Genomic DNA, 20,820 nt, shown 5'->3' with positions numbered 1-20,820 from the left:
ACGGGCCACAGCCCAGTCACCAGCTGGCACTGAATCAGAGGGGCACTGATGGCCCAGTGCAGGTGACAAGTCAGGCAGACCCAACATCACCGGCATTTCCAGGATAACCAGTGACAACTCTGACCAGTGCTCTTTCAGATGTCTGGAATATTGAAATCCCCCCAGCTAGTTGTCCCCCTGGGGTTTAGCAATGACTCCCTTCAAGCATGGAAGAAGGAGGTAGCCTTGTTGGGAGACTTTGAAGAGGGCCAGGGAGTCAGAGCCAACTGTGCCTTGCTCCATGTCCAGGGGGCAGAAGAGGAACCAAGAGAAAGCGGGGGTGACATGGCTGGAAATGAGAGAAGAGTCCACTTTTTTGTCTGGAGACAGTAGATTTTGGGGTGAGGCCTACAAGGTAACAGTGTATCAGAAAGAGCACTGACTGAGGAACCCCACAACCCTGGGCTTGAATCCACTATTTATTGGCTGTGTAAACTAAAATGTGGATAATTACACCTACCTTGTGGGTTGTCGTGAGCATTGAATTAAGTCAGGTTATCCCACACAACCATAGTTTGGCCATATGTTTTTTTGCAATATAGTGGTTTCCCATTTGCATATCACAGCATTTATTTCCACAGTGTTTTTAATGTGTACAAGGTCCAGCTCAGTCCCCTCTTTCTTTCTTTCTTTCTTTCTCCTGATAGACTGCAGGGTTGCTGAGAAAGATCTGCACAATCTACGCTCAAAATATATGGGTAAGAAGCCAGGCCCTAGAATGGCTGCTCTTTAAGTGCAATGACAATGGGTGGGAAGGCCAGGCAGTGACACAAGCATTTTGCACAGAGTTGCAAAAGCAAACGAGATGGAGAATGCAAAACAGATAAATAAATTTGAAGGATGGACTAGGCAACTTTGATGAGAGGTACACTCCATGGAATAAAAAACTATGAGAAGCTGCAATGGCAAATATTAATCTCTTAGCAATATTTCCTGAAAAAATAAAGGTGAGGTAGAAGGATTACCCAAAGAGCCAGGGGTTTTGTGCAAACAAGTATGGTTTATTTTGGAAGTACATAACTTACAGAATATTTTTGCTGTGTGTATTCTTAAAAATCATTTGTAGTGGAGGAGGGGTATATTCTCATAACCACAACTGCCAAGGGGCAGGGACCCTACGCCATGAACAGACCTGTTCAGCTCACCCTCTTGATGAGGTTGGATGGGCCAAGGTGGAGATGGCAAGTTTGGGAAGAGAGGTTGGAGGAAGCTAAACTGCTGCATTGATTAAAAAAAAAAAAGTGGGAGGAAGGTTTGACATGTTACAATATGGATGACCCTTGAGGACCTTATGTTAACTGAAATAAGCCAGACACAAAAGGACAAATAAGATTGTATGATTCCACTTACAGGAGGTACCTGGAGTAGTCAGATTTACAGAGACAGAAAGTAGAATGGTGGTTGCCAGGAGCTGGGGGAGGGGAGAGGAGAACGGGGAGTTATTGATTAATGGGAAGAGAGTTTCAGTTTTGCAAGATGAAGAATTCTGCAGATGGATGGTAGTGATGGTTGTACAGCAACGCGAATGTACTTAATACCACTAAACTGTGCACTTAAAAATGGTTAAAATGGTAAGTTTTATGTGATACATATTTTTTGCTGCAAATAAAAAATAGGGGGAAAAAATAATAAATGTGGGCTTTCTAGGAGAAAACTGCTGTCAGAGGGCAGGGCAGGGCAAAGGAAAGCCAGTGATATAGCAAGAGGCTGCCACCAAGAAAATATCCCCAGTGGAAGAGTGGCCAAGGACTTTTAAAAACAAAGCTATTTAATATTGACCATGAATGGAGCTTTGCTGGATTCACAGCAAATCCCCATCCAGCCCCTGATCTCCATTGAAGTCTACTGCACACAAAAGCTTAGTGTGAATGGGGTGTTTGGGAAAACCCTGAGGGACTTAATCCACCAGGATTGATGCGAGGTGGAGCAGCACTGCAAGTGTGGAATGGGGCCACAATCCATGGACTGAACTCCGTAGAAGTAGGAGCTCAGAGCCACGGGAGACCTTGACATTGTAAATCCCCAGTGCCTTTCTCCCCTCACCTTTCAGGGAATTGGCAGAAATCTCAAGGATGACATTGGATTTCCCAGAGGGTCAAGGTCATCTTCTCTAGATCTTAAAAGACAAAGCAGCCCCGGGTACATCTGAACCACATTTATATTATGATGTCCCTCTCCCCCTTGATCTTGCCAACCACCATTTGGATAACCTTTCTGCTTTTCAGGAATTAACCACCACTTTTGGTGAGGGTTGTTGTTTGTAAGGCAGTAGAGTACAGTGGCTATTCTAGAACCAGACATGTTGGGTTTGTATCTGGGCTCTGCCACTTACTATGTGGCCTCAGATGAGTTATTTCACCATTCTGAGCCTCAGTTTATTCACCTATAAAATGGGAATTATAATATATTAATACTTTTGGAAGAATCAAATATAAGTACCACATAGTGTTTGAGGAACAGAGTGAAGAAATAAAATGGAGTCATTACAGTCCAGCTGCTAAATTACTAAACTTAAGTGGGCAGAAGCATAAGGAAACAATTATTCTTGTTTCAGCTGACTCTGGGAGCTTAAAAGTTTTGAATTTTCCAGTCCTGTGTCAGTACCTGGAGGTATGTCTGTGCATTGTGCGTTAATGCCCAGACTTACATCAAGTCTTCAGTAAACCATCTGAAAATGCTCCGTTGTCTAGACCACCAGACATCTGACAGATACCATCTTAGACCAATTCAGGGCCTGAGAATGCAGAAGCTGGATGTACACTTTACTATCTACAACCCTCAGCTTTTCTTTCTCCTTTGGATCACACTGGGTATTGCCCAGTTGTGTTCCCTCAGAACACACTGGGTATTGCCTTAGTTGCAAAACCTAAGGCCCTTGAGTAAGTCTGTGTTATTTATATCTAGCCAAAGCTTCCTGACTCTTTTGGGTCAGTTAACAGTATTCATGAGCTATTCCTGAAGTTCCTGCCTCAGTGCCCGGTAGGAATTCAATAATTGGTATCAATGATTATTTTAAGGAGGCCTGTGGGTTCCTGACCTCTGCTCTAACCTACCCAGAGCCTTGTGTGTCTTAGTTCAAAGAGGGGCAGAGCTTTTTTCTCAGGCCACCCTAGCCACCATCTGCCCTTTAGTTCCCTGGAACATAAAAGAACCAGGTAAACCCCACATGGGCAGTGGCACTGGGGCGCTCTCCGAGGGGCGGTGAACGGTGGTGGGGGTGGTTCCACGCAGCTCGCCCCTGCTCCAGGAATAAACAATCCAAAGCACAGACCGACTGCCCGTGACAGAGCGAACTGTCCTCCTAAAGGGAAGGTGGCATTTTAATAGACTCTATGTGATAGGAAAGTACGTATTGCTGGTGAGGTGGCAGCAGCTGGGTGGGGAAGCTTTCACTCCGGGCGGGCTTCAGGCCGGGCCGAGCAGGGCGGCTCAGGCTCCTCGCCACTCTGCCTTTGGCTCTGACGCTGTCTCCTCTGAGCTCTGGCTTGAATGCACCCGGAGAACCTGTGCTTTCCCGATGTACTCTGGGGGAGGGGAGACACGGCCGGCAGGAGAGGATGAGGAGGGGCCAGGCCCACCTGGGAGCTGCCCCTCTGCCCACAGGCCCGGGGCAGATGTGGGAGAGCCGAGGGCGATGCATGAGCGCCAGCTAACCCAGCTTCTGCTCTGGGCTCTGCTGGCGACTTGGAGGAGCTGACTGCCTTCTCCGAGCCCCACTACATCCAGGTAACAAATGTCTATGAATGCCTACTCTATGCAGGCACTCCACCAGCACTCAGGACCCTTTACAGTCTAGTTAGTGGGAGAGAATATAGTATATGGCAGATACCGGTCTTCTCTCCCCTCCCACCCCCGCTCCCCTCCCCCTGCTTTGGTCTAAGGCACCAGGGTGACCGCAGCAGCCTCCTCCCTCATCTCCCTCATCCCCTCTTGCCCCCAAGAGTCCCAGTGATCCCGAGAGCCTGGCACATAGGTGCTAAATAAGTTTCTGTTGGATGGATGGATGGATGGATGGATGGATGGATGGATGGATGGATGGATGGGATGAATGGATAAAATGAGCAGCTTCCTTGGGCAGAGACCCATCTCCAAGGAAGCTTAAATCCCCCAAGGAAGCCAGCCAGGGTGGGTCTCAGTGAGCCTGCAGTGACCCGCTGCATGGAATCTTACCCGGTTTTTCGCTTTTTGGTAGAGGTGGTGTCTTCAGTTTCTTTGGTGATAGGCTATAACCAACACAAAGGAAAGAAGGTCGGGGAAGGTCAGGCTGGACCTCACCATAGCAGGGGGGTAGGGTGGGCGGGGAAGTGAGGAAGATGCTCCAGGAAGAGGCAGGAGCCAACCCTCCCTAAGAACCAGCAAGCAGAACCCTGACAACTGTGACTCCATTGCCTGCTGAAGTCACAGGGAACCAAGGCCCCCCATCCCAAGAACTGTAAGGGAGGCTACTATACAGCCCTCCCCCAGGCCCTCTCTTGGCCTCTTGCTTCCTTGCAGACAGGAAGCCTTCCCCTATGAGTGGAGAAGACGAGAACCTGCTTCCCGAATGAATTGTTTACAAACATGAATAATGCTCTTATATTATCTTGTATCGGCATTCCACTTCAGCAGGCCTTTTAATGCACCTGATGTAATTTTCCCTCTCTACAGCTCTGGGAGAGGGGCCTTCAAGAGGTAAAACTGAGGCTCACAGATGGGAGGTGTCTTGACCAAGGTTGCAGTGAAGCCTGCCTTTCTCCTGTGCCTCCTCTGGCCTCCCAAACTGGCAAAGCAAACCAAGTGCAGGCCCAGAGCAAGCACCCACACCTTTAACAAATCTAAGTGAGCACAAGCACCTGCCCCCTTCTCCCCAAGCCTACCACACTCCAACCACCCCCAAACTTAGCATCCCCTAAAATGTGCCCATTACTGACCTCCACACCTGACACTCCCTACCCTCTCCTTTACCTGTTCAGATCCTAGTCACCAAGCAGTGCTCTCCAAGCTCTATCAGAAATACTTGGGTGATGTTAAAAATACACAGCCCCTGTGTACCCCCTGCCACCTGCTGTTAGACTCTAGAAATTTTCACTTTTAACAAGCTCCCGTGAATCTGAGCGCTGTTGGGCATATAAGCCAGGCGTGCCCAAGTCTGACGCCAACTCTTCTGCCGACCAGACAGGTGACTTTGGGTCATTCAACTGTTTCTGAGCCAGTTTTCTCATCAATAAAATGGAGGTGATAGAGCCTCCATGGGCGGTTGTATGGACTAGAAATATTTAAAACACCCAGCGATGTCAAGCAGATATAATGGGCATTCAATATTGCAGGCTCCAGTGCTGACTGTCAGGCCCTACTCACCTGCTTTGTGAGGCTTTCCTTCACCTTCCCTTTCCCCAAGTTGGAATTAATTGTCTCTCTCCAGCCATCCAGGGTGCTTAATACCGACATAAAGGTACTGCTGCCTGCCTGTATTAGTGATCCTTCTCTACTATGTCTTCCCAAAGACCAAGAGCTTCTGGAAGGCTAGCTGCGGCTTCTCCATCCCTGTCCTGCTACAACTGATACTCGTCACCTCCCCCCAGGCATCCCCACAGCCGGCAGCTGGAGTCTGGTCTGGCAGAGTGGGCCTCAGCTGGAGGGGCCCATGGGAGGGGCTGACCTCTTCCTCCAGGACTGGCTCAGTCACCCCAGGCTCTGGCCAGTGCCAGGCTCCATTCTCTGGTCCCCACTAGCCTCACCTGGGAGGACAGGTGCTGAACTTGAGGAAGCGGTTCTGGGAACAGAGGGGGCCAGTGAGGGAGTGTGAAGCCCACCTGCCGGATGGCTCTTGCCTCTCTTGAGGTGATTCTTGAACTTTTTGGAGCTGGTTCAGGAGTTTTTCTGTTGGGATGGAGACTAAAGCCTTGGGAAGGAGCTGAGCCACTGCTGTCTGCAGGAGCCTCAGTGCCAAGTCCTTTTCTGTAAGCACAGCCAGGGAGCAGAGTCCTCAGGGGCATGATCCCAGCCCCCATCCTGTAGTTAGAGGGGACATGCAGGAAGCAGGGCCCCCAGCTCTTCTGCTCAACCCTGGCTCAGGGCAGCTTTTTCAGTCATCTCACATTCTGCCCATAGGACCCCATGGGCAGCTCCTACTTCTCCCTGGCCCCTGTGTGTGCTGTGTGCTCAGTCTTTCCACACCTCCCATGTTCTTGGCCTACCTGCCCACGACACCCCCCTGGCCCACTCTGGGAAACCTATAGGGGCCTGCCCTCTCCCCCTCCCCTTTCACTCTCCCCATCAGGAAGCCTTCTCCAACCAGTTCTCCAGCTTTCATCATTCCTCACCTTCCCACTTAGACATACCTTCTATCCCTGCCCCAGTGTGTACATAGACGTCCATTCATGTGTTCATGTACATATACGTATGTGTTCTTATGTGCATGCATTTGCATCTGTGTGTGAGCTTTCCACAGTGGTGGGTAAGGGGCTGTGTCTGCTAAGTCTGGTCTTTGGATTTTTCCCTCCCGGGTGCTGAGGCTTGCGGTCAGCATGGAGGAGGGGTCCCTTCTGAGGATTGGAGCATGCAAATCCTGCTGGGGAATGGAAGAAGGGACCAGGAATGTCTAACCAGAAAAAGTTAGTCTGAGGCTCTAAAAAGGAGAAGAGGCTCAGGGAGAAAGTCCTGGGGTGGGAGCCGAGTGACATGACATCTGAGTACTTCAGAACCAGAGGACAAGGCCGTCAGCATGCTCCACTCAGACCCGGGTATGGGGCTGTGCCTCACCCTTGGGAGGAGCGTAGACTAGCCAGAACTGGATAGCACTCAAGGAATCTGTTTGCAGAATCTGACAAAGGAGCTCCAAGATCTGTGGGCAGGAGGACAGGCCTGGGTTAATGTGCTGGACGGCATGTTCCAGCTGCCAACACAGGCGCCTGCCCCAGAAGTGGGATCCCAGAGCCACATGGTTGGCTGAAGTCCCCGCAATTGTCCTTGCAGCCCCTCTACGTGGGACTTTGCTCGCTACTGCGGGCTTGCTCTCCCAAAGGCCCTGCAGGAAGATTCTCAACCTCTGGAAGCTGAGGCCATGAGAGAGGGGGACATCCAGCAGAGACTGAGGCAGCACTAACCCTGAGTCAGATATGTGGACCCTCATCTCTCAGCCTTGCTTGGGCTGGTCATACCACAGAGTCCCTCCCTGGGAAGGCAAAGTCAGAGCTGGACAGTCAGCTCCTCAGAGACGCACCGAGTCTGGAATGGAGTCCTTGGTGTGGGGATTTCAAGGACCCCATGAGCCTCCCCTCCCTGAAGTTCCCAAATTCAGAGACTGGAGATGTTAGCAAAGAGGTGGGGCGATCCCAGTGGGCAGCCTGAAGACTGGGGCTGGCGGGTTGTGCAAACTGCTTGGCTTGGGGCTTCTTCCCGCCCAGCAGCGCACCCGCTCTGCTCTTAGCTGTGTCTTCAGCCTTTGCCACCTCTGCTGCTTCACGGCCCTTTCCCCCCTGCGTTCTCCAGTCAAGGATCATTTGGAAAAGATCCAGCTCTGTCTTCAATGGGCTATGGGAGCACGCTAGGCCCGGGTGTTGATGGTGGCTGTAGCTATGCTTGCCTGGAGTTTGAGCCCCAGATGGTAAGTGGAGCACCTGGCGCCCTAGGAAAGTGGAGTTCTCTCTTTCAGGAGAGCCCACTTGAACCAGTGGTGGTCAGAGGGGAACCTGGGATTGCCTCTCCCCAGGCCTATGCCTGCTAGGGTGTCCACCCTTGCCCCCAGGTACCCACCCCAGATGGTGACCCCACCCCCACTCTACCCCAGCTCCTTCTCAATTCCCCACATCCAACTTACCTGCCCTTCGCACCCTCCCCAAGGAACCTGAGAACCTACTTCCAGGCAAGGTGAGGCTGCCCTATGGTGGAGAAAGTACTGTGTTCCAGTCCCAACTATGCCGCTCCTTCTCTGGGACCTGGGCCACAGAATGTCACCTGGCAAGGCCTCAGTCTCCCCATCTGGAATGGGGATCCCAGGCCCTGTCTGCTCTGTTCACTTCTCTGGACTGTTTGAAAGCACTGGTCACAGGAATGGGGTCGAGATGCTGGCTCACTGTCTGGCCTTTTCTGGGGAACATGTGTGCATTTCAACAGGGACTTTCAATGCCTTAACCCACCGGAACCAATCATGGACTCGTCTCAGGCCTTGATGGAAAACTTGAATGCTGAGGAGGCGGGCTTTGCACTTTGTCGTGGCAGACAAGACACCTCTCAGAGTATGGGGAGACTAGGCTGGGACCGGCCTTGCCGGCTGCAGGGTACCACACACCGGGGTGTGGTTTGAGGCCATACTAGGCAGGACCTTCATCTCAGTGCTTCTCATTCCACCACTGAAGCTCCCTTCATTAACCTGCCAAGTGCCAAAGCTGGAACAGACTTTACGATGACATGTCTATGCTCCCAGTTTGGCTGGATCATGGAACCAAGGCCCCCAGGAGGGGAAAGAACTTAAAGAGGGAAAGGCTTACACTGAAACCTGGAAGCAGCAGGGGATTAGAATGCAGGCTCTTGACTCCCAGGTCTTACAATCTTAGGTGCAAATATGGCTGAGAGAGGGCACACTTCCCAGCAGTTTGGAAGAGTCCCAGTTGGGATCACTGTAGGCCTGGGAATGATCCCATCCTGTCCTCCCTTAGACTAGGGCCTCTGTAGGGCCACAGCCCCAGCCTTCCCAGGGTCTCACCAGCAGCTCCTGATCCTGCAGGACACAGGTCTGGACTCCTGCATTTCTGCCTGAAGGGCAGTTCCCTCGGCCTTGGCGGGAGTGGCCGCGGCTGAGGGCTCTGGAAGAAGCAGGGATGAGCCTCCCAGTCTCTGCCGAGTACTTTGCACCCTGTTCCCGCTGAGGTGCCTCCTCCTGGAAGGAAAGTGGCCAGAGACTCGGGGGGTATTGGGGGTGGCGGGGGGGGGGGGAGAGAGAGAGAGAGAGAGAATGGATAATAGATGGCAGATAGATGATGATAGATAGATAGATAGATAGATAGATAGATAGATAGATAGATAGATGATAGATAGATAAATGATAGATAGGATAGAGAAGACAGAGGGGAAGAAAAAAGAATAGGAGGAGGCTGGGTCACATCTCCAGGGTGCCCTCAGCATCACAGCACTGCAGGGACCCAGGATGTAGACCAGGCCAGCCCCACCCTGTCCTAGACCCCTTTCCCCAGCAGGTGGCTCTTCCATCATAGCCAAAGCTCTTCCTCCTGGAACTTCATTGAATGCTGGCCACCCACCTACTGCCCCCACCCCTCCCCACCCACCGTGGTCCCGGGCTTGTCCTCTCTGCTACCCTTCCCCCCAGCCCAGCAGAAATTTGAAAACAGTATTCTTTGCCAAGCCCCGCCCCCGCTTCCCCACCTACCTTAATTCCTAGCTCAGCTGCCCCAAGCCTGTCTCCCACAGCTTGGCAACCTTTCTTAGCCCTGGGAAACCCTCTTAAGCCAGGTCTGTGGGCACAAGGCTTGGGCCTCTAGACCCTGCAACTCCAGTTAAGACTGATAGTATCCTTTTTCCCATTTTAAAGACAAAGCTGAGACCCAGGCCGTTTAGCCGAGTTGCTCTGAGAGCCACAGTGAGTTAGCTACAGAAGGATGAGAATTCCACTGCCCAACACAAGTGCAGGGTGAGACTCACCCACGAAGGGCCAAGCCTGTCCTAGGACCAATTCCAACTACCTTCAAGCTGCCTCCTACTTGTCTTTACTAATCAGCAAATAGCACCCACGAGGTTCCCCCAGTCCTGTTTGGAAACCTCCAGGGACTCTCCACTCCTTATGAAATTAGACACTACACTAAGTTCAGAACTGACAACAAGCTGGCCTTGTCCACATTCTAGGTCAGCCCCTTCCCGCCTTCTCCCGCACTGCTGCTCACTATGTCCTGCACTTCAGCTTCCTGCTCTCTGAAGATGTCCTGCGTTTTCCCGCTTCTGGGCTTTTGTGCTGCACGCCTCCACTAGGATGCCTCCCTTGTCCACTTCTGAACCAGGAACCCTTCTTGGACCTCTCCACCGGGGCAGGCTCTCGCTCCTCGAGCCCTCACTGTGGCCCTCTCCCTTCGGTTTGTATTTGTCGGCCCCTCCTCCCCAGTACCAACAGCAGCGCCGCAAGGAACGCTCGCTCTTCTGCTGGTCAGGTTGACCGGACTTGGGAGGGATTTCCTACCAAAGGGATGGATCCATTTCATCTCTTCCCAGACAGCTCCTCTGTTCTGCACCCACCTCTTTGTTCTTCAGCTCATTCTCCCTGGTAAAGGCGACCACCTGGGCAGCCAGGTCCTTCAACTCCTTCTTCCAGGCCTCTGGAAGGAGAGGACAAGATCCTGGCAACTGATGTCTGGGGCCCTCTTCCTTGCCCTCCCTGTGGCACCAGGTGTTGGGGGAGCTGTAGGTGGAAGAGCTGCCTCTCCTCCCAGCCTTTCACCTGCATCTTAAAGGGAAGGGGAGGCAGTGCCCTTGGGGGAAGGATTAGGAATCACACCGTTGGTGGGTGGGAGGGTGGGTGTGGAGGAGGCTACTGATGTCCTAGCCTGTGGCTTTACTGGGAGACACTGGAGAGCATTTGTTTCTTTGTGCCAAGATGTGAGTGGTTTAATTTAGCTTTGCCTCTTTTAGGAAACTGAAGCCATATTGAGATTCAGCCAGGTACTAAAATATTAGACTATTCCTGGAGAGGGTGGTACAGAGCATGGACCAAGCCTTCCGAACCTCTGCTCTGCAGGTTGACTCAGCTGCTTCTCGGCCTCCCCACCCCCCAACAGAAAGGGCAAAGCCTGGCAGAGCAGAGGCCTCCAGAGGGCGGCAACAGTGCTGTCTATGGCTGACTGTTCTGATGGCTGGTGCCTGAATACAGGTACTAAATATCTCCAGTGTCATTCCAGTCTATAGCTGTAAGTCATATGACTTGCCCAAGTCTGCTTGTCCTCTGCTTGTAGTTACTCCTCAATCACCCCAAATCCAAGCAGGAGCGCATTTCTGAGGACCTCAGGGGTGGGGAGCAATGCAGCTGCAGATGCCGTAGGAAATGAGGGGGAAAATGGGGTATCTGAGGGGATCCCACTTCCTTCACAGGCACCCGGCCTTGGAGAGTGGTGTAACCCCAAAGTAAAGCCTCTGTGGCCCAAGTACCCACCAGAAGGAAGCTGAGGGTTCCGATTGGACTTCGGGTCTCCAACAGGGGCAGAGGTGATGGGCATCCCCATCAGACAGTGGGACAGTAGTTCAGTTTGAGGCAAGGGAGTCAGAGAGAACTTGTCCCTGACGACACAGATGGATTTCCCGGTGAGATCTGTGAAGGGGTAGAGGCTGTGGGAATGGGGGACTGGGTGGACCCCCAGAGCTCTAGGAGGCTGGGAAGGGAGAGCACAGGCCCCCTTCTTCGGGTAGCTATAGCCCATAGATCATCAAAGCCCAGAGGGCCTCTGCAGCCACCCAGACCTTACTCCCAGGGGCGCTGAGGATAAACAGCACAGGGATGTGCTCAGGGTCACACAGGCTTCCCACGCCCCTAGTCCTGAGGTCCTGTTGGCTTTCTGACAGAGCAATGACTGCAGGTGTGAGCATTCAGAGGTGAGCAGCCTAAAGAGGGACACCTGAGCGTGGAGGCAGTGAGCCATAGCCGCGGAGAGAGGGACCTGGGCTCAAACCACAGGGAGTGGATTTAGCTAAACTCTCTGGATGAATCATCTTGCCATCTGTCAGCCTGTGCAGGGCTGAGTACAGGGCAGCCCGGAGATGGTGGCAGGCAGTTTACACATAAGGACACTTCGGCCCAAGGGCTGTGTGATATTATATTACTACTGACAGGCTTTGAGGACCAGACTGGTTAGGACAGAATTGCTGTCCTAACACTTTCCTTTTGGACCCCTTACTCTTCTGGTTCGTCCTAGCTCACCAGCTACTACTCATTTCCTGTGCAGCCTACGCCTCCTCTCAATCTCTTAGCCTTGGGGTCCCTGGGGCTCAACCCCCAGGTTCTCCTCTCTTACGTCTACACGGTCTCCTGGATGATCCCATCCAGGCACGTCACTTCAAACGCCATCCGCACTTGAATCGCCCTCCTGTTTGCATCTCTCCCCTGACCTCCATACCCAACTGCCTCCTCTGTGCCTCCAGCTGGATGTCTAAAAGAGTCTCACATTTAGCATCTCTCAGGTCCCACCCAGACCAAACTCCCCCTCCTCTCCTATCCTCCAAGGACCCCTTCTGAGCCTTTGTGTCCCGGCCAATGCAACTCCAGTTTTCCAGTTACTCAAACCAAAAACCTAGGAGTCAGCCTTGACCTCTCTCTTCTTCTCACACTCTGTTTCTAATCAATCAGCAAATTCTGTTGGCTTTACCTTCTGTATATCTCTAGAGTGGGACCACTAACTCTTCCACTACTATCTCCCTGGTCCAAGCTACCATCCAGACAGAGGCCAATAATTCACTCCTGACACTTCTTGGCTCTCAGCTTTCCAGTGGTTCTCATCTGACTCAGTGAGATGGCTTAGTGATGACTGCAGTGGCCTCCAAGGCCCATATGGTCTGGGCCCCCATTGCCTCTCGACTGCATCTCTGTCTTCCCTCCTTACTCTGCTCCAGCCACATTGGCCTCCTTGCTGTTGGGCCTTTGTGCTTATTGTCCCCTCTGCCTGGAACATTCCCCTCCTCCCTCACCCTGATAGCCACATGATTGATTCATGTCCTCTCTTCTTTTAGTTCTTTGCTCTAAAGTCGTGCTCCTGATCAGGTCTCGCCTCTATAGCCTTGGCACTTACCATGCTCTGACACCTTATCTATATCCTAGCCTTCCCTGCCAGAGAGTCAGCTCCATGAGGACAGAGACTTCATTGTCAGGGTCCCAGGATCTAAAAAGTTGCCTGACTCATACCCAGTTCATACTTCATAGCTGCTTGATGGATGCAATGGCCTGCGTTAATGACCAGAGTGCAGCTCGGCGGCAGAACATTCCTGCCTTTCTCTGATTTGTAGGGTCGGCTAATCGGCAATGGAAATTCTGCAGGGACATTTAGTCTGACGTTGGAGCCTGCCCCCAAGGCAAGTCTTGGGTTGGCCAAGTGCTTACAAGTGGCCAAGCAGTTCTGTGGCCCTGGCCAAGTCTCCATCCTCTCTGGGCCTCAGCCTAGAAATAGGGTCTGGGTCCTCCCTTTCCAGGTTTTAAGACTACCCTCCCTCCACCCCCGGCCAGGCCCTGGCATACCCCAGCCACATCCCAGCCCTACCTTGGATGTGAGTCACTTGCTGGGGATGGGGGTGATGCCGGGAGAAGAAGGAGTGGTGGCTAAGGCGGCCGAAGCGGTAGGTGCCAGGGGTTGGGGGCTCGGGGGCCCTCAGTTCATCTCGGATCACCTTGAAATCCACGATCCCTGGGACAATCAGTTCTTTCTGTGGCCTGTTGACCTCGTGGCTTCCTGGCCTGTGCTCTGACTTCTCAGCCTTCGGCTCAGCCTTTGGACTGAAGAAGAGGGTGAAGGAGAAGCTAATGAAGACTCCTCGCAGCAGTGCCTGTCTGAGCTCAGGGCTCAGGCCTCAGGCCTCAGGCCTCAGGGCTCAGGGCTCAGGGCTCAGGGCTCAGGGCCCATGGCTCAGCGCTCAGGGCTCAGGGCTCAGGGCCCATGGCTCAGCGCTCAGGGCTCAGGGCTCAGGGCTCAGGGCTCAGGGCTCAGGGCTCAGGGCCCAGGGCTCAGGGCTCAGCGCCCAGCGCTTAGTGCTCAGGGCTTTTCACGAGTCCATTCCTGAGGTACTCTGAAAAGTGGTTTCCAGGATTTGTCTACCATCCCCCTGGCTTCAAAGCTGGGCTTCCCTCAGGGTCTTCTCCTCCCAATTGAGACAATCCAGTCTCAGGGAGGCTTCTGGCTTCTTAAGGTGCCTTAGCAGGGAGCTAGGATCCATTTGAGAAAACTCAGATGGAATTCCCCAGGACCCCAGTTTTCTCTCAGAAACATCTCTAAAGCCAGAAAGAGAAGCTGTAGACCCACCTACTCATCCAAATACCTGGATTGGAGCAAAGGCACATTATATACACCTCCAGAGCCAGAGGGCTGATCCCATCAAGGGTCTCTCCCCAAGCCAAACTGTTGGCCGCCCAGGAGAAGCCAGCTGTAGACTGTCACCTTCCCCCATGCCATCAGCGGCAGTTTTGGCTTAGACTCAGCACTGGGGGCCAAAGCTGGCCCCAAAACCAGACTATACCAGCAAGTCCTTTTCTCTGGGGGGCCCCTCCCTGGAGATGCCGAGCTGATGTGGCAGCTCTCAGAGCTGCGACGCTGCAGGGAAGCTTCAAGCTCTTGCTTCGCGTCACTGGAAAAAAGCCGTTTCAGGTTCTCTATTCTCCCCCCTGCGCCCCCCTTCCCTCTCCTGAGGGTGCTGTGCCCCTGCTCCTGGAGGGAGAGGTCGGAGTCGGTCCAGCAAGGATCCAAAGGTGGGCTGCTCTCTGCCTGGTGTCTGGTGGGACCACCTGCCTGCTTGCTGTCTGCTTTCCCTTCTCCTGGTGCCCCTGGCTGGAGGGAGTCCCTCTGTGGTATAGATGGACTCTTGATATGCTAAGAAAGGTGTTCTGCCTCTGGACCCTCTCAGGATTTTGCTGACCAGGCCCCTGAGTATCCTGTTCCGTCCTCTGTTCGCCTCTAAGAGATCTGGGACTTAAAGAAATAAAGAATAATTTCTCTGAAAGTCACAGTTAGCTGGCCTCTCCTAACCCCAACTAACAGAGAAAGTCACCCCCTAGAAATCCCTGGAATTTCTGCGCTCAGTGCTCCTGGCTCCTGCCACCATACCCTCCCCCCATCCGGAGAGGGGTCCCTCCTGTGACCTGTGGTATCTCAGGCCCGAGAACCCATTGGGGACCTAGCTGATGGCAGTGGAAGGTGAGGAAGGACTTCCTCTCTTGGACCCTCAGTCTGTAGAGTTCCCCTGAGGCCACCTTTGTCCCATCACCTTGGTCAACAGGGTAGGCATTTGGGGTCTCACCTCATCAGTGGTTGTTCAGACAATTGGGTCTTCACCTCTGCAGCCATTGTACAGTTTCTAGCAATAAAGATCAGTGCACTTAATACTAGTGTTGAAGATGGGTATTAGGACCTCTCATAGACTGGTAGTGGGAATATAGGCTGGAACAGACATTTTGGGAGAAAACGATTGGCAATATCTTGCAAAACTGAACATTTGCATACCTTATCACCCAGCAATTCCTCTCCCAAGTATACACCCAAGAGCGACACTGGTAGATGCACAACTGGGGCTATTTGCAAAAATAGTCAAACTAAGATGATTTAGATTATTAAAAACCTGGGGACAATCCAAGTGTCCAATGGCAGAAGAGTGGATAAATAAGCTGTGGCACATTCAGACAACTGAACATTATATTGCAATTAAAATGGATGAACCACAACTACATGCAGCTACATAGATGAATTTTACATATACTACACTAAGACAAGGAAAGCAAGTGGCAGAAGACCATACAGCCTGAGATCCTTATCCAAAGTAAAGTTCAAAAGCAAGTAAAATTATCATAAATTTGTGATGAAACAAAAGAAAAGCAGGAAATGTTAAACACAAAATTCAGCTAGTGGCTATTTCTGAGAGCAGGGCGGGGGAGGGCTGGGAGAGGAGCACATAAGATGTATTAGTGGTGATATTCTAGTTCTTGGTTTGGGACGTGCATTTACTGCTGTCCGTTATATTATTAAATAAGCTAATTAAATGACATGGCTGAAAAATGATAGGTGTCCAAGCCAAGAATGGTGATTAATCTAAATCTATGGACCTGAATGTATACACATATACCTTTAGCCAAAATGCTGGGGGGTTCAGGTGTCAGGAGTGGGGTTGGAAAAGGCAGTCAGTGCATTCTGAGAATTAACCCCCAGAATTACAGACCCTGCAAGGGAGCCCAGGGACCTCCCCAAGGCTAGCCTTTCATCAGGTTAGGGTGGAGAATGCAATATTGCCTGAGATCAGGGGAGGGGAGAGACTTTGAGGTTGCAAAGCAACCCGACTCAAAGACTCCTAATCTTTTCTCTAAAAAGAAAACCAGTTGGCAGAGCTTCCTTTGAAGGAAGCTTTGGACATCCCGGGTGAGGGGGCTGCTCTCTAGAGCACTTAGAGGCTGCAGGCTTGAGAACAGGACGTTTGGAGGCCCCCAATGCACCTCCCAACAGGAAAAGGTAGCCTTTAGAACAGAGACTTTCAAATGCTCTTGACTGTGACCACAGTAAGCAACTCATGGTTACATCATGACCCAATTCACATACATGGGCACATGCTGTATGTGAAACCGACACAAGAATATCCTGGAGCAGCACTTTCCCTGCTACATATGATTCGCACGGGTATTTTCATTCTATATGTTCGCATTTTGTAAATGGTAGACGTGAACCATTAAACTAATTTTGTAAGACACTAATGGGTCGCACCCCGCAGCAGCTGGAGAGAGGTCAGGCCTGTCTCTTCCCCACTTTCCTCTCTCCTGGGCCCCCAGCCAGCCAGGCACATGGATTCTGAACACTCGCATCAATCCTGGGACAGAACTTTCCCCATCTTGCCTCTCTGGGCTCTCCCCTGAACCCTAGTCCATTTCCTCCCCCATAGAAAGATCCCAGGACTCACCAAGGCAAGTGCCCACTACAGCACGTGGGTGAGGAGCCCCTGTTGCCCAAGCAGGAAGGAGCAAGAGGACAGTTAAAGGGGAGGCTGTGTGTTCTGCGGACAAGACTGTCTGCTTTGTGACTGCATAAGCCAGTGGTTGCTAGGTTACCCCTTCCCCACAACTCCAGAACCACTCCCCAGCACCCCTCTCCTCACCCTCAGGGCTCACTGAAGACCCAGTCTCCCTCCAAGCTCCCTCCACCTCCCATTCAGTGCTTTCAATGGAGCCCAAAGGAGAGAATGAGAGTCGGGGCTGAGTTCAGCCAGTGAGCAGCAGGCAGAGAGGGAAAAACTGGCACAGAAGCTTGGCTGGGCTGAGTCCCAGCTTTGTGATGTCACCGTAGAGGGCTCTGCCTCCATGCATCCCATTTCTGGTGATTGCTTGGCAGAAAGCTGTCTCTTAGATGGAGAGACATGATCCAGAGTATCCCTCTAACCCCACCCGAGGCAGGATTGCTGGATGGGAAGATCCTGGACTTTCAGTAGGGCAGGGGTTTCAAATAGATTCTGACACTCTCTAGATGTGTCACTTGGGTAAGTGGCCTGTACTGCCAGATGTGAAACAGTGGTAAGAATGCTTGGTTCAAACTCCAGTTCTGTACTTCCTAGTTGTGTGGCCTCAGACAATATACCTGATGTCTCTGAGCCTCAGTTTCTGTGTCTCTGAAGTGGAGATGATATTCTTCTTCTTCTCACAGGATTGTTGGGAAGATTGGGTGATTTAATGTACAATAAAGTGTTTAGAACAGTGCCTGGCACCAAGTATGCGCTCTCATTGCTCTATCTTCTCTGAGCCTGTAAAATGGGGTACTCTCCTAGTTCTGGGGTCTCCCAGAAGAACAATGAACTAATGGAAGTGAAGCACCTATGACTATATGCCTGGCACATCAGAGATGCTAAAAAATGGTAATTCATGATATCTTTACTGCTGCTATCTATCTTGAGGGAGGCAGGACTATAAAGTGGGATAGGTCTGGAGCCTGAGAACTACTTTGGGTAAGTAGTTCTCTAAGCTCAGCTTGGACACCTGTAAAATGGGGGTAAGGACAGTGCTCAGTCTGCAGGGCTTGGTGAGACCAGGGCTGGGAGGGTGCAGACAGGTTCTGGAAACCACAGAAGGGTTTGTGCATAGTGCGTGATGGGGTCCTAGCCATGAGGCCTGTGGCCCTCAGAACTGACGGGGGCGGGCCTATTCAAGGGTCTTTGTTCTCACTACCCTTGGCCTCATTAGTGGCCTTGTGCTTCTAGACTCTGTGCCCTCCTCCTGGGGAGGAGTAAAAGGACAGAAGACAGCTAGAGGCAAACCCGTCATCCTGCCGAGGGGTGGGAATTCATTCCACTGTCGGGGCACAGTGCAGAGTGGCCTCTGATCTTCTCCATCCACGCAGGTCAGAATGTTCCCCAATTAAGTTCTGGAAGGAGGTGACCCCTTTGAAACCAGCCTGAGGGCCCCCTCTCCCATGCTTCTGGGAATCCTGGTGACTGTGATGATGAATAACAATATGTTTGAAAGAAGAGAAGGCTTTCTTCTCTCCTGACCAGCCCCTCCCTGTTGCTTTGAGCTCACTTGGGGATCCCTCACAGGGAGCTGACACAGCCACTTTCACCCTCCCCGTTGCACCTCCTAACCCTTCTATGGTATTACTTAGAGCTGGACACCTGATCTGCATGCGGATTGCAGCTGGGGGGACAAGGGGACACCTCAGGGATTGCCCTCAACACTGGTTTGTAAGGATTGTGAAGGGATTATTGAGGAAACCCTTCTGACATCTTTCTTTGTGGAGTGTCAAAAACAGGAGAGAGATTCTGTCTGCCTAGAAATGGTTTGAAGTACAATCCTCCTGCCTGGATGCCTCAGTTATAAGAGGAGCAATATAAAATTTTATGGAGCACTTCCTGCATGCCAGGCACTGTGCTATACTATCTCATTTAACCCTACAAATGAAGGAACTGATGATTGAAGAAATCCTTAGTTATATGTGTTGCTTGCTCTTCTGTCTCCAAAAGCAGTCTTTTGATGGAGATGTTGGCAGCGGGAGAACGGCACCAGGTGTTAGACTGGTGGAGTCAGACCCGACCTTGGTTCAGCAACCTTGGTATTGAGTTCTGGCTAGGAAAGAATTCAGGGCCAAGATTCAAACTATAAGAGAAAGTTTATTTTGAAAGTCACAGAAGAAGAAGAAGTCAGTGGTAGAAGAAATGGGCTCAGGAAACAAGTTACAGAGGCAAAAGAAGGGCCCTTGGAGCTTAGGAGAAAGAGAGAGGCAAGGAAAATGGACCCCGGGGAAAGGCATTAGAGTGCTTCCTTATTTGGAGGTCTCAGGGGAGGATCCTAATAGAATATTCATCAGCTTTCCAGGTGTGTCCTTTCAGGGTTGTGGTCTCTACTGATTAGTCAGTACCAGGGCAGGGGGTCATTAGTCAGTGCAGCTGGTCCTGAGGTCAGCCGTAGCATTGCTTGTCTGGTTTTGCTGCTTTTCTGGGCCTGGAGCTGAAACACAACTGAGGCCTAGATGTATTTGATGTGGGTCAGAACCTTATTGTCCTGGGGGCTTAATGCTTAAAGGCTATTCTCTGGCCCCCTTGTTCATTCCCCCTCTAAGGGGGTCTAACAAAACGCCAGGGGAGGAAAGGTCAGGGGAGGGCCTAAACAGCATGACCAATGATGTGAAAGGTCAGGGGGTCTAAATCGCATGACTAGAGATACTATTGCTTTTCAGAGTGGAAGGGGGTGGGGGGGGGAAGAGAGAAACATCGATGTGTGAGAGAAGCACATCTATTAGTTGCCTCCCCCATGCACCCCGGCCTGGGCCAGGGATTGAGCTTGCAACAGAGGTACGTGCCCTTGGTCATAATCGAACCCGGAACCCTTCAGCCCAAAGGCTGACTGACGCTCTAACCACTGAGCCAAACTGGCTAGGGCCTTGTTTTCCCAGTTTTGACCTTTGCTAGGCACCCTGGGCTTTCCACCCTGGTGACCTTCTGTACCTGGCCCCCTGCCCTGGCTCTGCTCATGTCTGTCTAACTGCCTGCCAAAGAAAGAAATTCCTAATTTTAACAGGGCCCGATTTATTAATCTTGTCCTTAAAGATTGGTGGTGTTTGTGTCCTATTTAAAAGATCTTTGTCCACTCAAGGTTATCTCTTGTACTACTTTCTAGAAGATTTGTTTTACCTTTCACATTTAGATATCAATCTGGGTTTGATTTTTCTATGTGGTGTAAGATAGGGGTCAAGAGCCATATTTTTTCCATAAAAATATTCTTTTGATCCAGCACCATTATTAAAAACACTGTTCATATCCTGCTTCTCTACAGTATCATCCTTATCAAAATCCAAGTGTCCATATAGTTATGGGCCTGTCTCTGGATTCTGTACTTTTCCATTGTTCTTTGTTCACCATTCCACCAATACTACAGTCTCTCAATAACTGTCATTTTAAACATGTCTTGATATCTAATGCTGTCAGACTTTGCCAGGGAAAACTCATTTTCTCCTCCACTCTCAATACTTCTAACACCAAATATATAGGAGTTTTTCCCACATCCAGCAATTCTCCATTTCAGCAGACACCAGCTGGGTGTTCTACAAATTTAACTCAATTCTGACACTACCTACCTGGAGACAGCATTAAACCCCTTAGGTTAAGGGCTCAGTCCCACAAGACTGCCCCCATTTCAAACACCAGTTGCAAGCTCAGGCTGACACTTGTACTTTTGACTGACCAGTTGTAAATTGGGTTCCCACGATTCCCTCCTTGGTTTTGATAATTTGCAGTGGCTTGTAAAGTTCAGGGAAATATTTGCTTATGTTTCTCAGATTATTATAAAGGCTATTATAAAAGATACAGATGAAGAGATACATAGGGCAAGGTCCAGAAAGGTCCTGAGTGCAGTAGCTTCTGTCCCTGTGGAACTGAGGTACACCCCTCTCCCAGCATGTGGATGCATTCACCACTCTGGAGGCTATCCAAACCCCATCCCTTTGAGTTTTTATGGAGGCTTCATCACGTAGATGATGGATTAAATCATTGGCCATGGGTAATTGATTCAACCTCCAGTCCCTTTCCCCTCCCCAGATGTGGGGAAGGGACTGAAAGGTTCTCCTGGCAACCAAAAGTCATCTCATTGAC

General features: G+C 51.2%; 1 protein-coding gene across 1 annotated transcript; it reads right to left on the bottom strand.

Annotated features, from left to right (window-relative positions):
* Nucleotides 1-3,468: 3,468 nt before the first annotated feature.
* Nucleotides 3,469-15,056, bottom strand: TBATA (thymus, brain and testes associated). The gene is made up of 9 exons (XM_016221679.2): nucleotides 15,010-15,056; nucleotides 13,263-13,495; nucleotides 11,171-11,326; nucleotides 10,261-10,340; nucleotides 8,723-8,896; nucleotides 6,781-6,862; nucleotides 5,832-5,976; nucleotides 4,210-4,262; nucleotides 3,469-3,563 (listed from the first exon to the last, which is right to left on the bottom strand). Exons 1-9 carry the CDS (start codon nucleotides 15,054-15,056, stop codon nucleotides 3,469-3,471), a joined length of 1,065 nt encoding a protein of 354 aa, XP_016077165.2.
* Between the last annotated feature and the right edge of the window lie 5,764 nt (nucleotides 15,057-20,820).

The sequence above is a fragment of the Miniopterus natalensis genome, chromosome 14, assembly GCF_054644295.1.
Source record: "Miniopterus natalensis isolate mMinNat1 chromosome 14, mMinNat1.hap1, whole genome shotgun sequence".
Taxonomy (NCBI): Eukaryota; Metazoa; Chordata; class Mammalia; order Chiroptera; family Miniopteridae; genus Miniopterus; species Miniopterus natalensis.
Note: the sequence above shows the minus strand (reverse complement) of the source record. Positions and strands in the feature narration are given on the sequence as shown.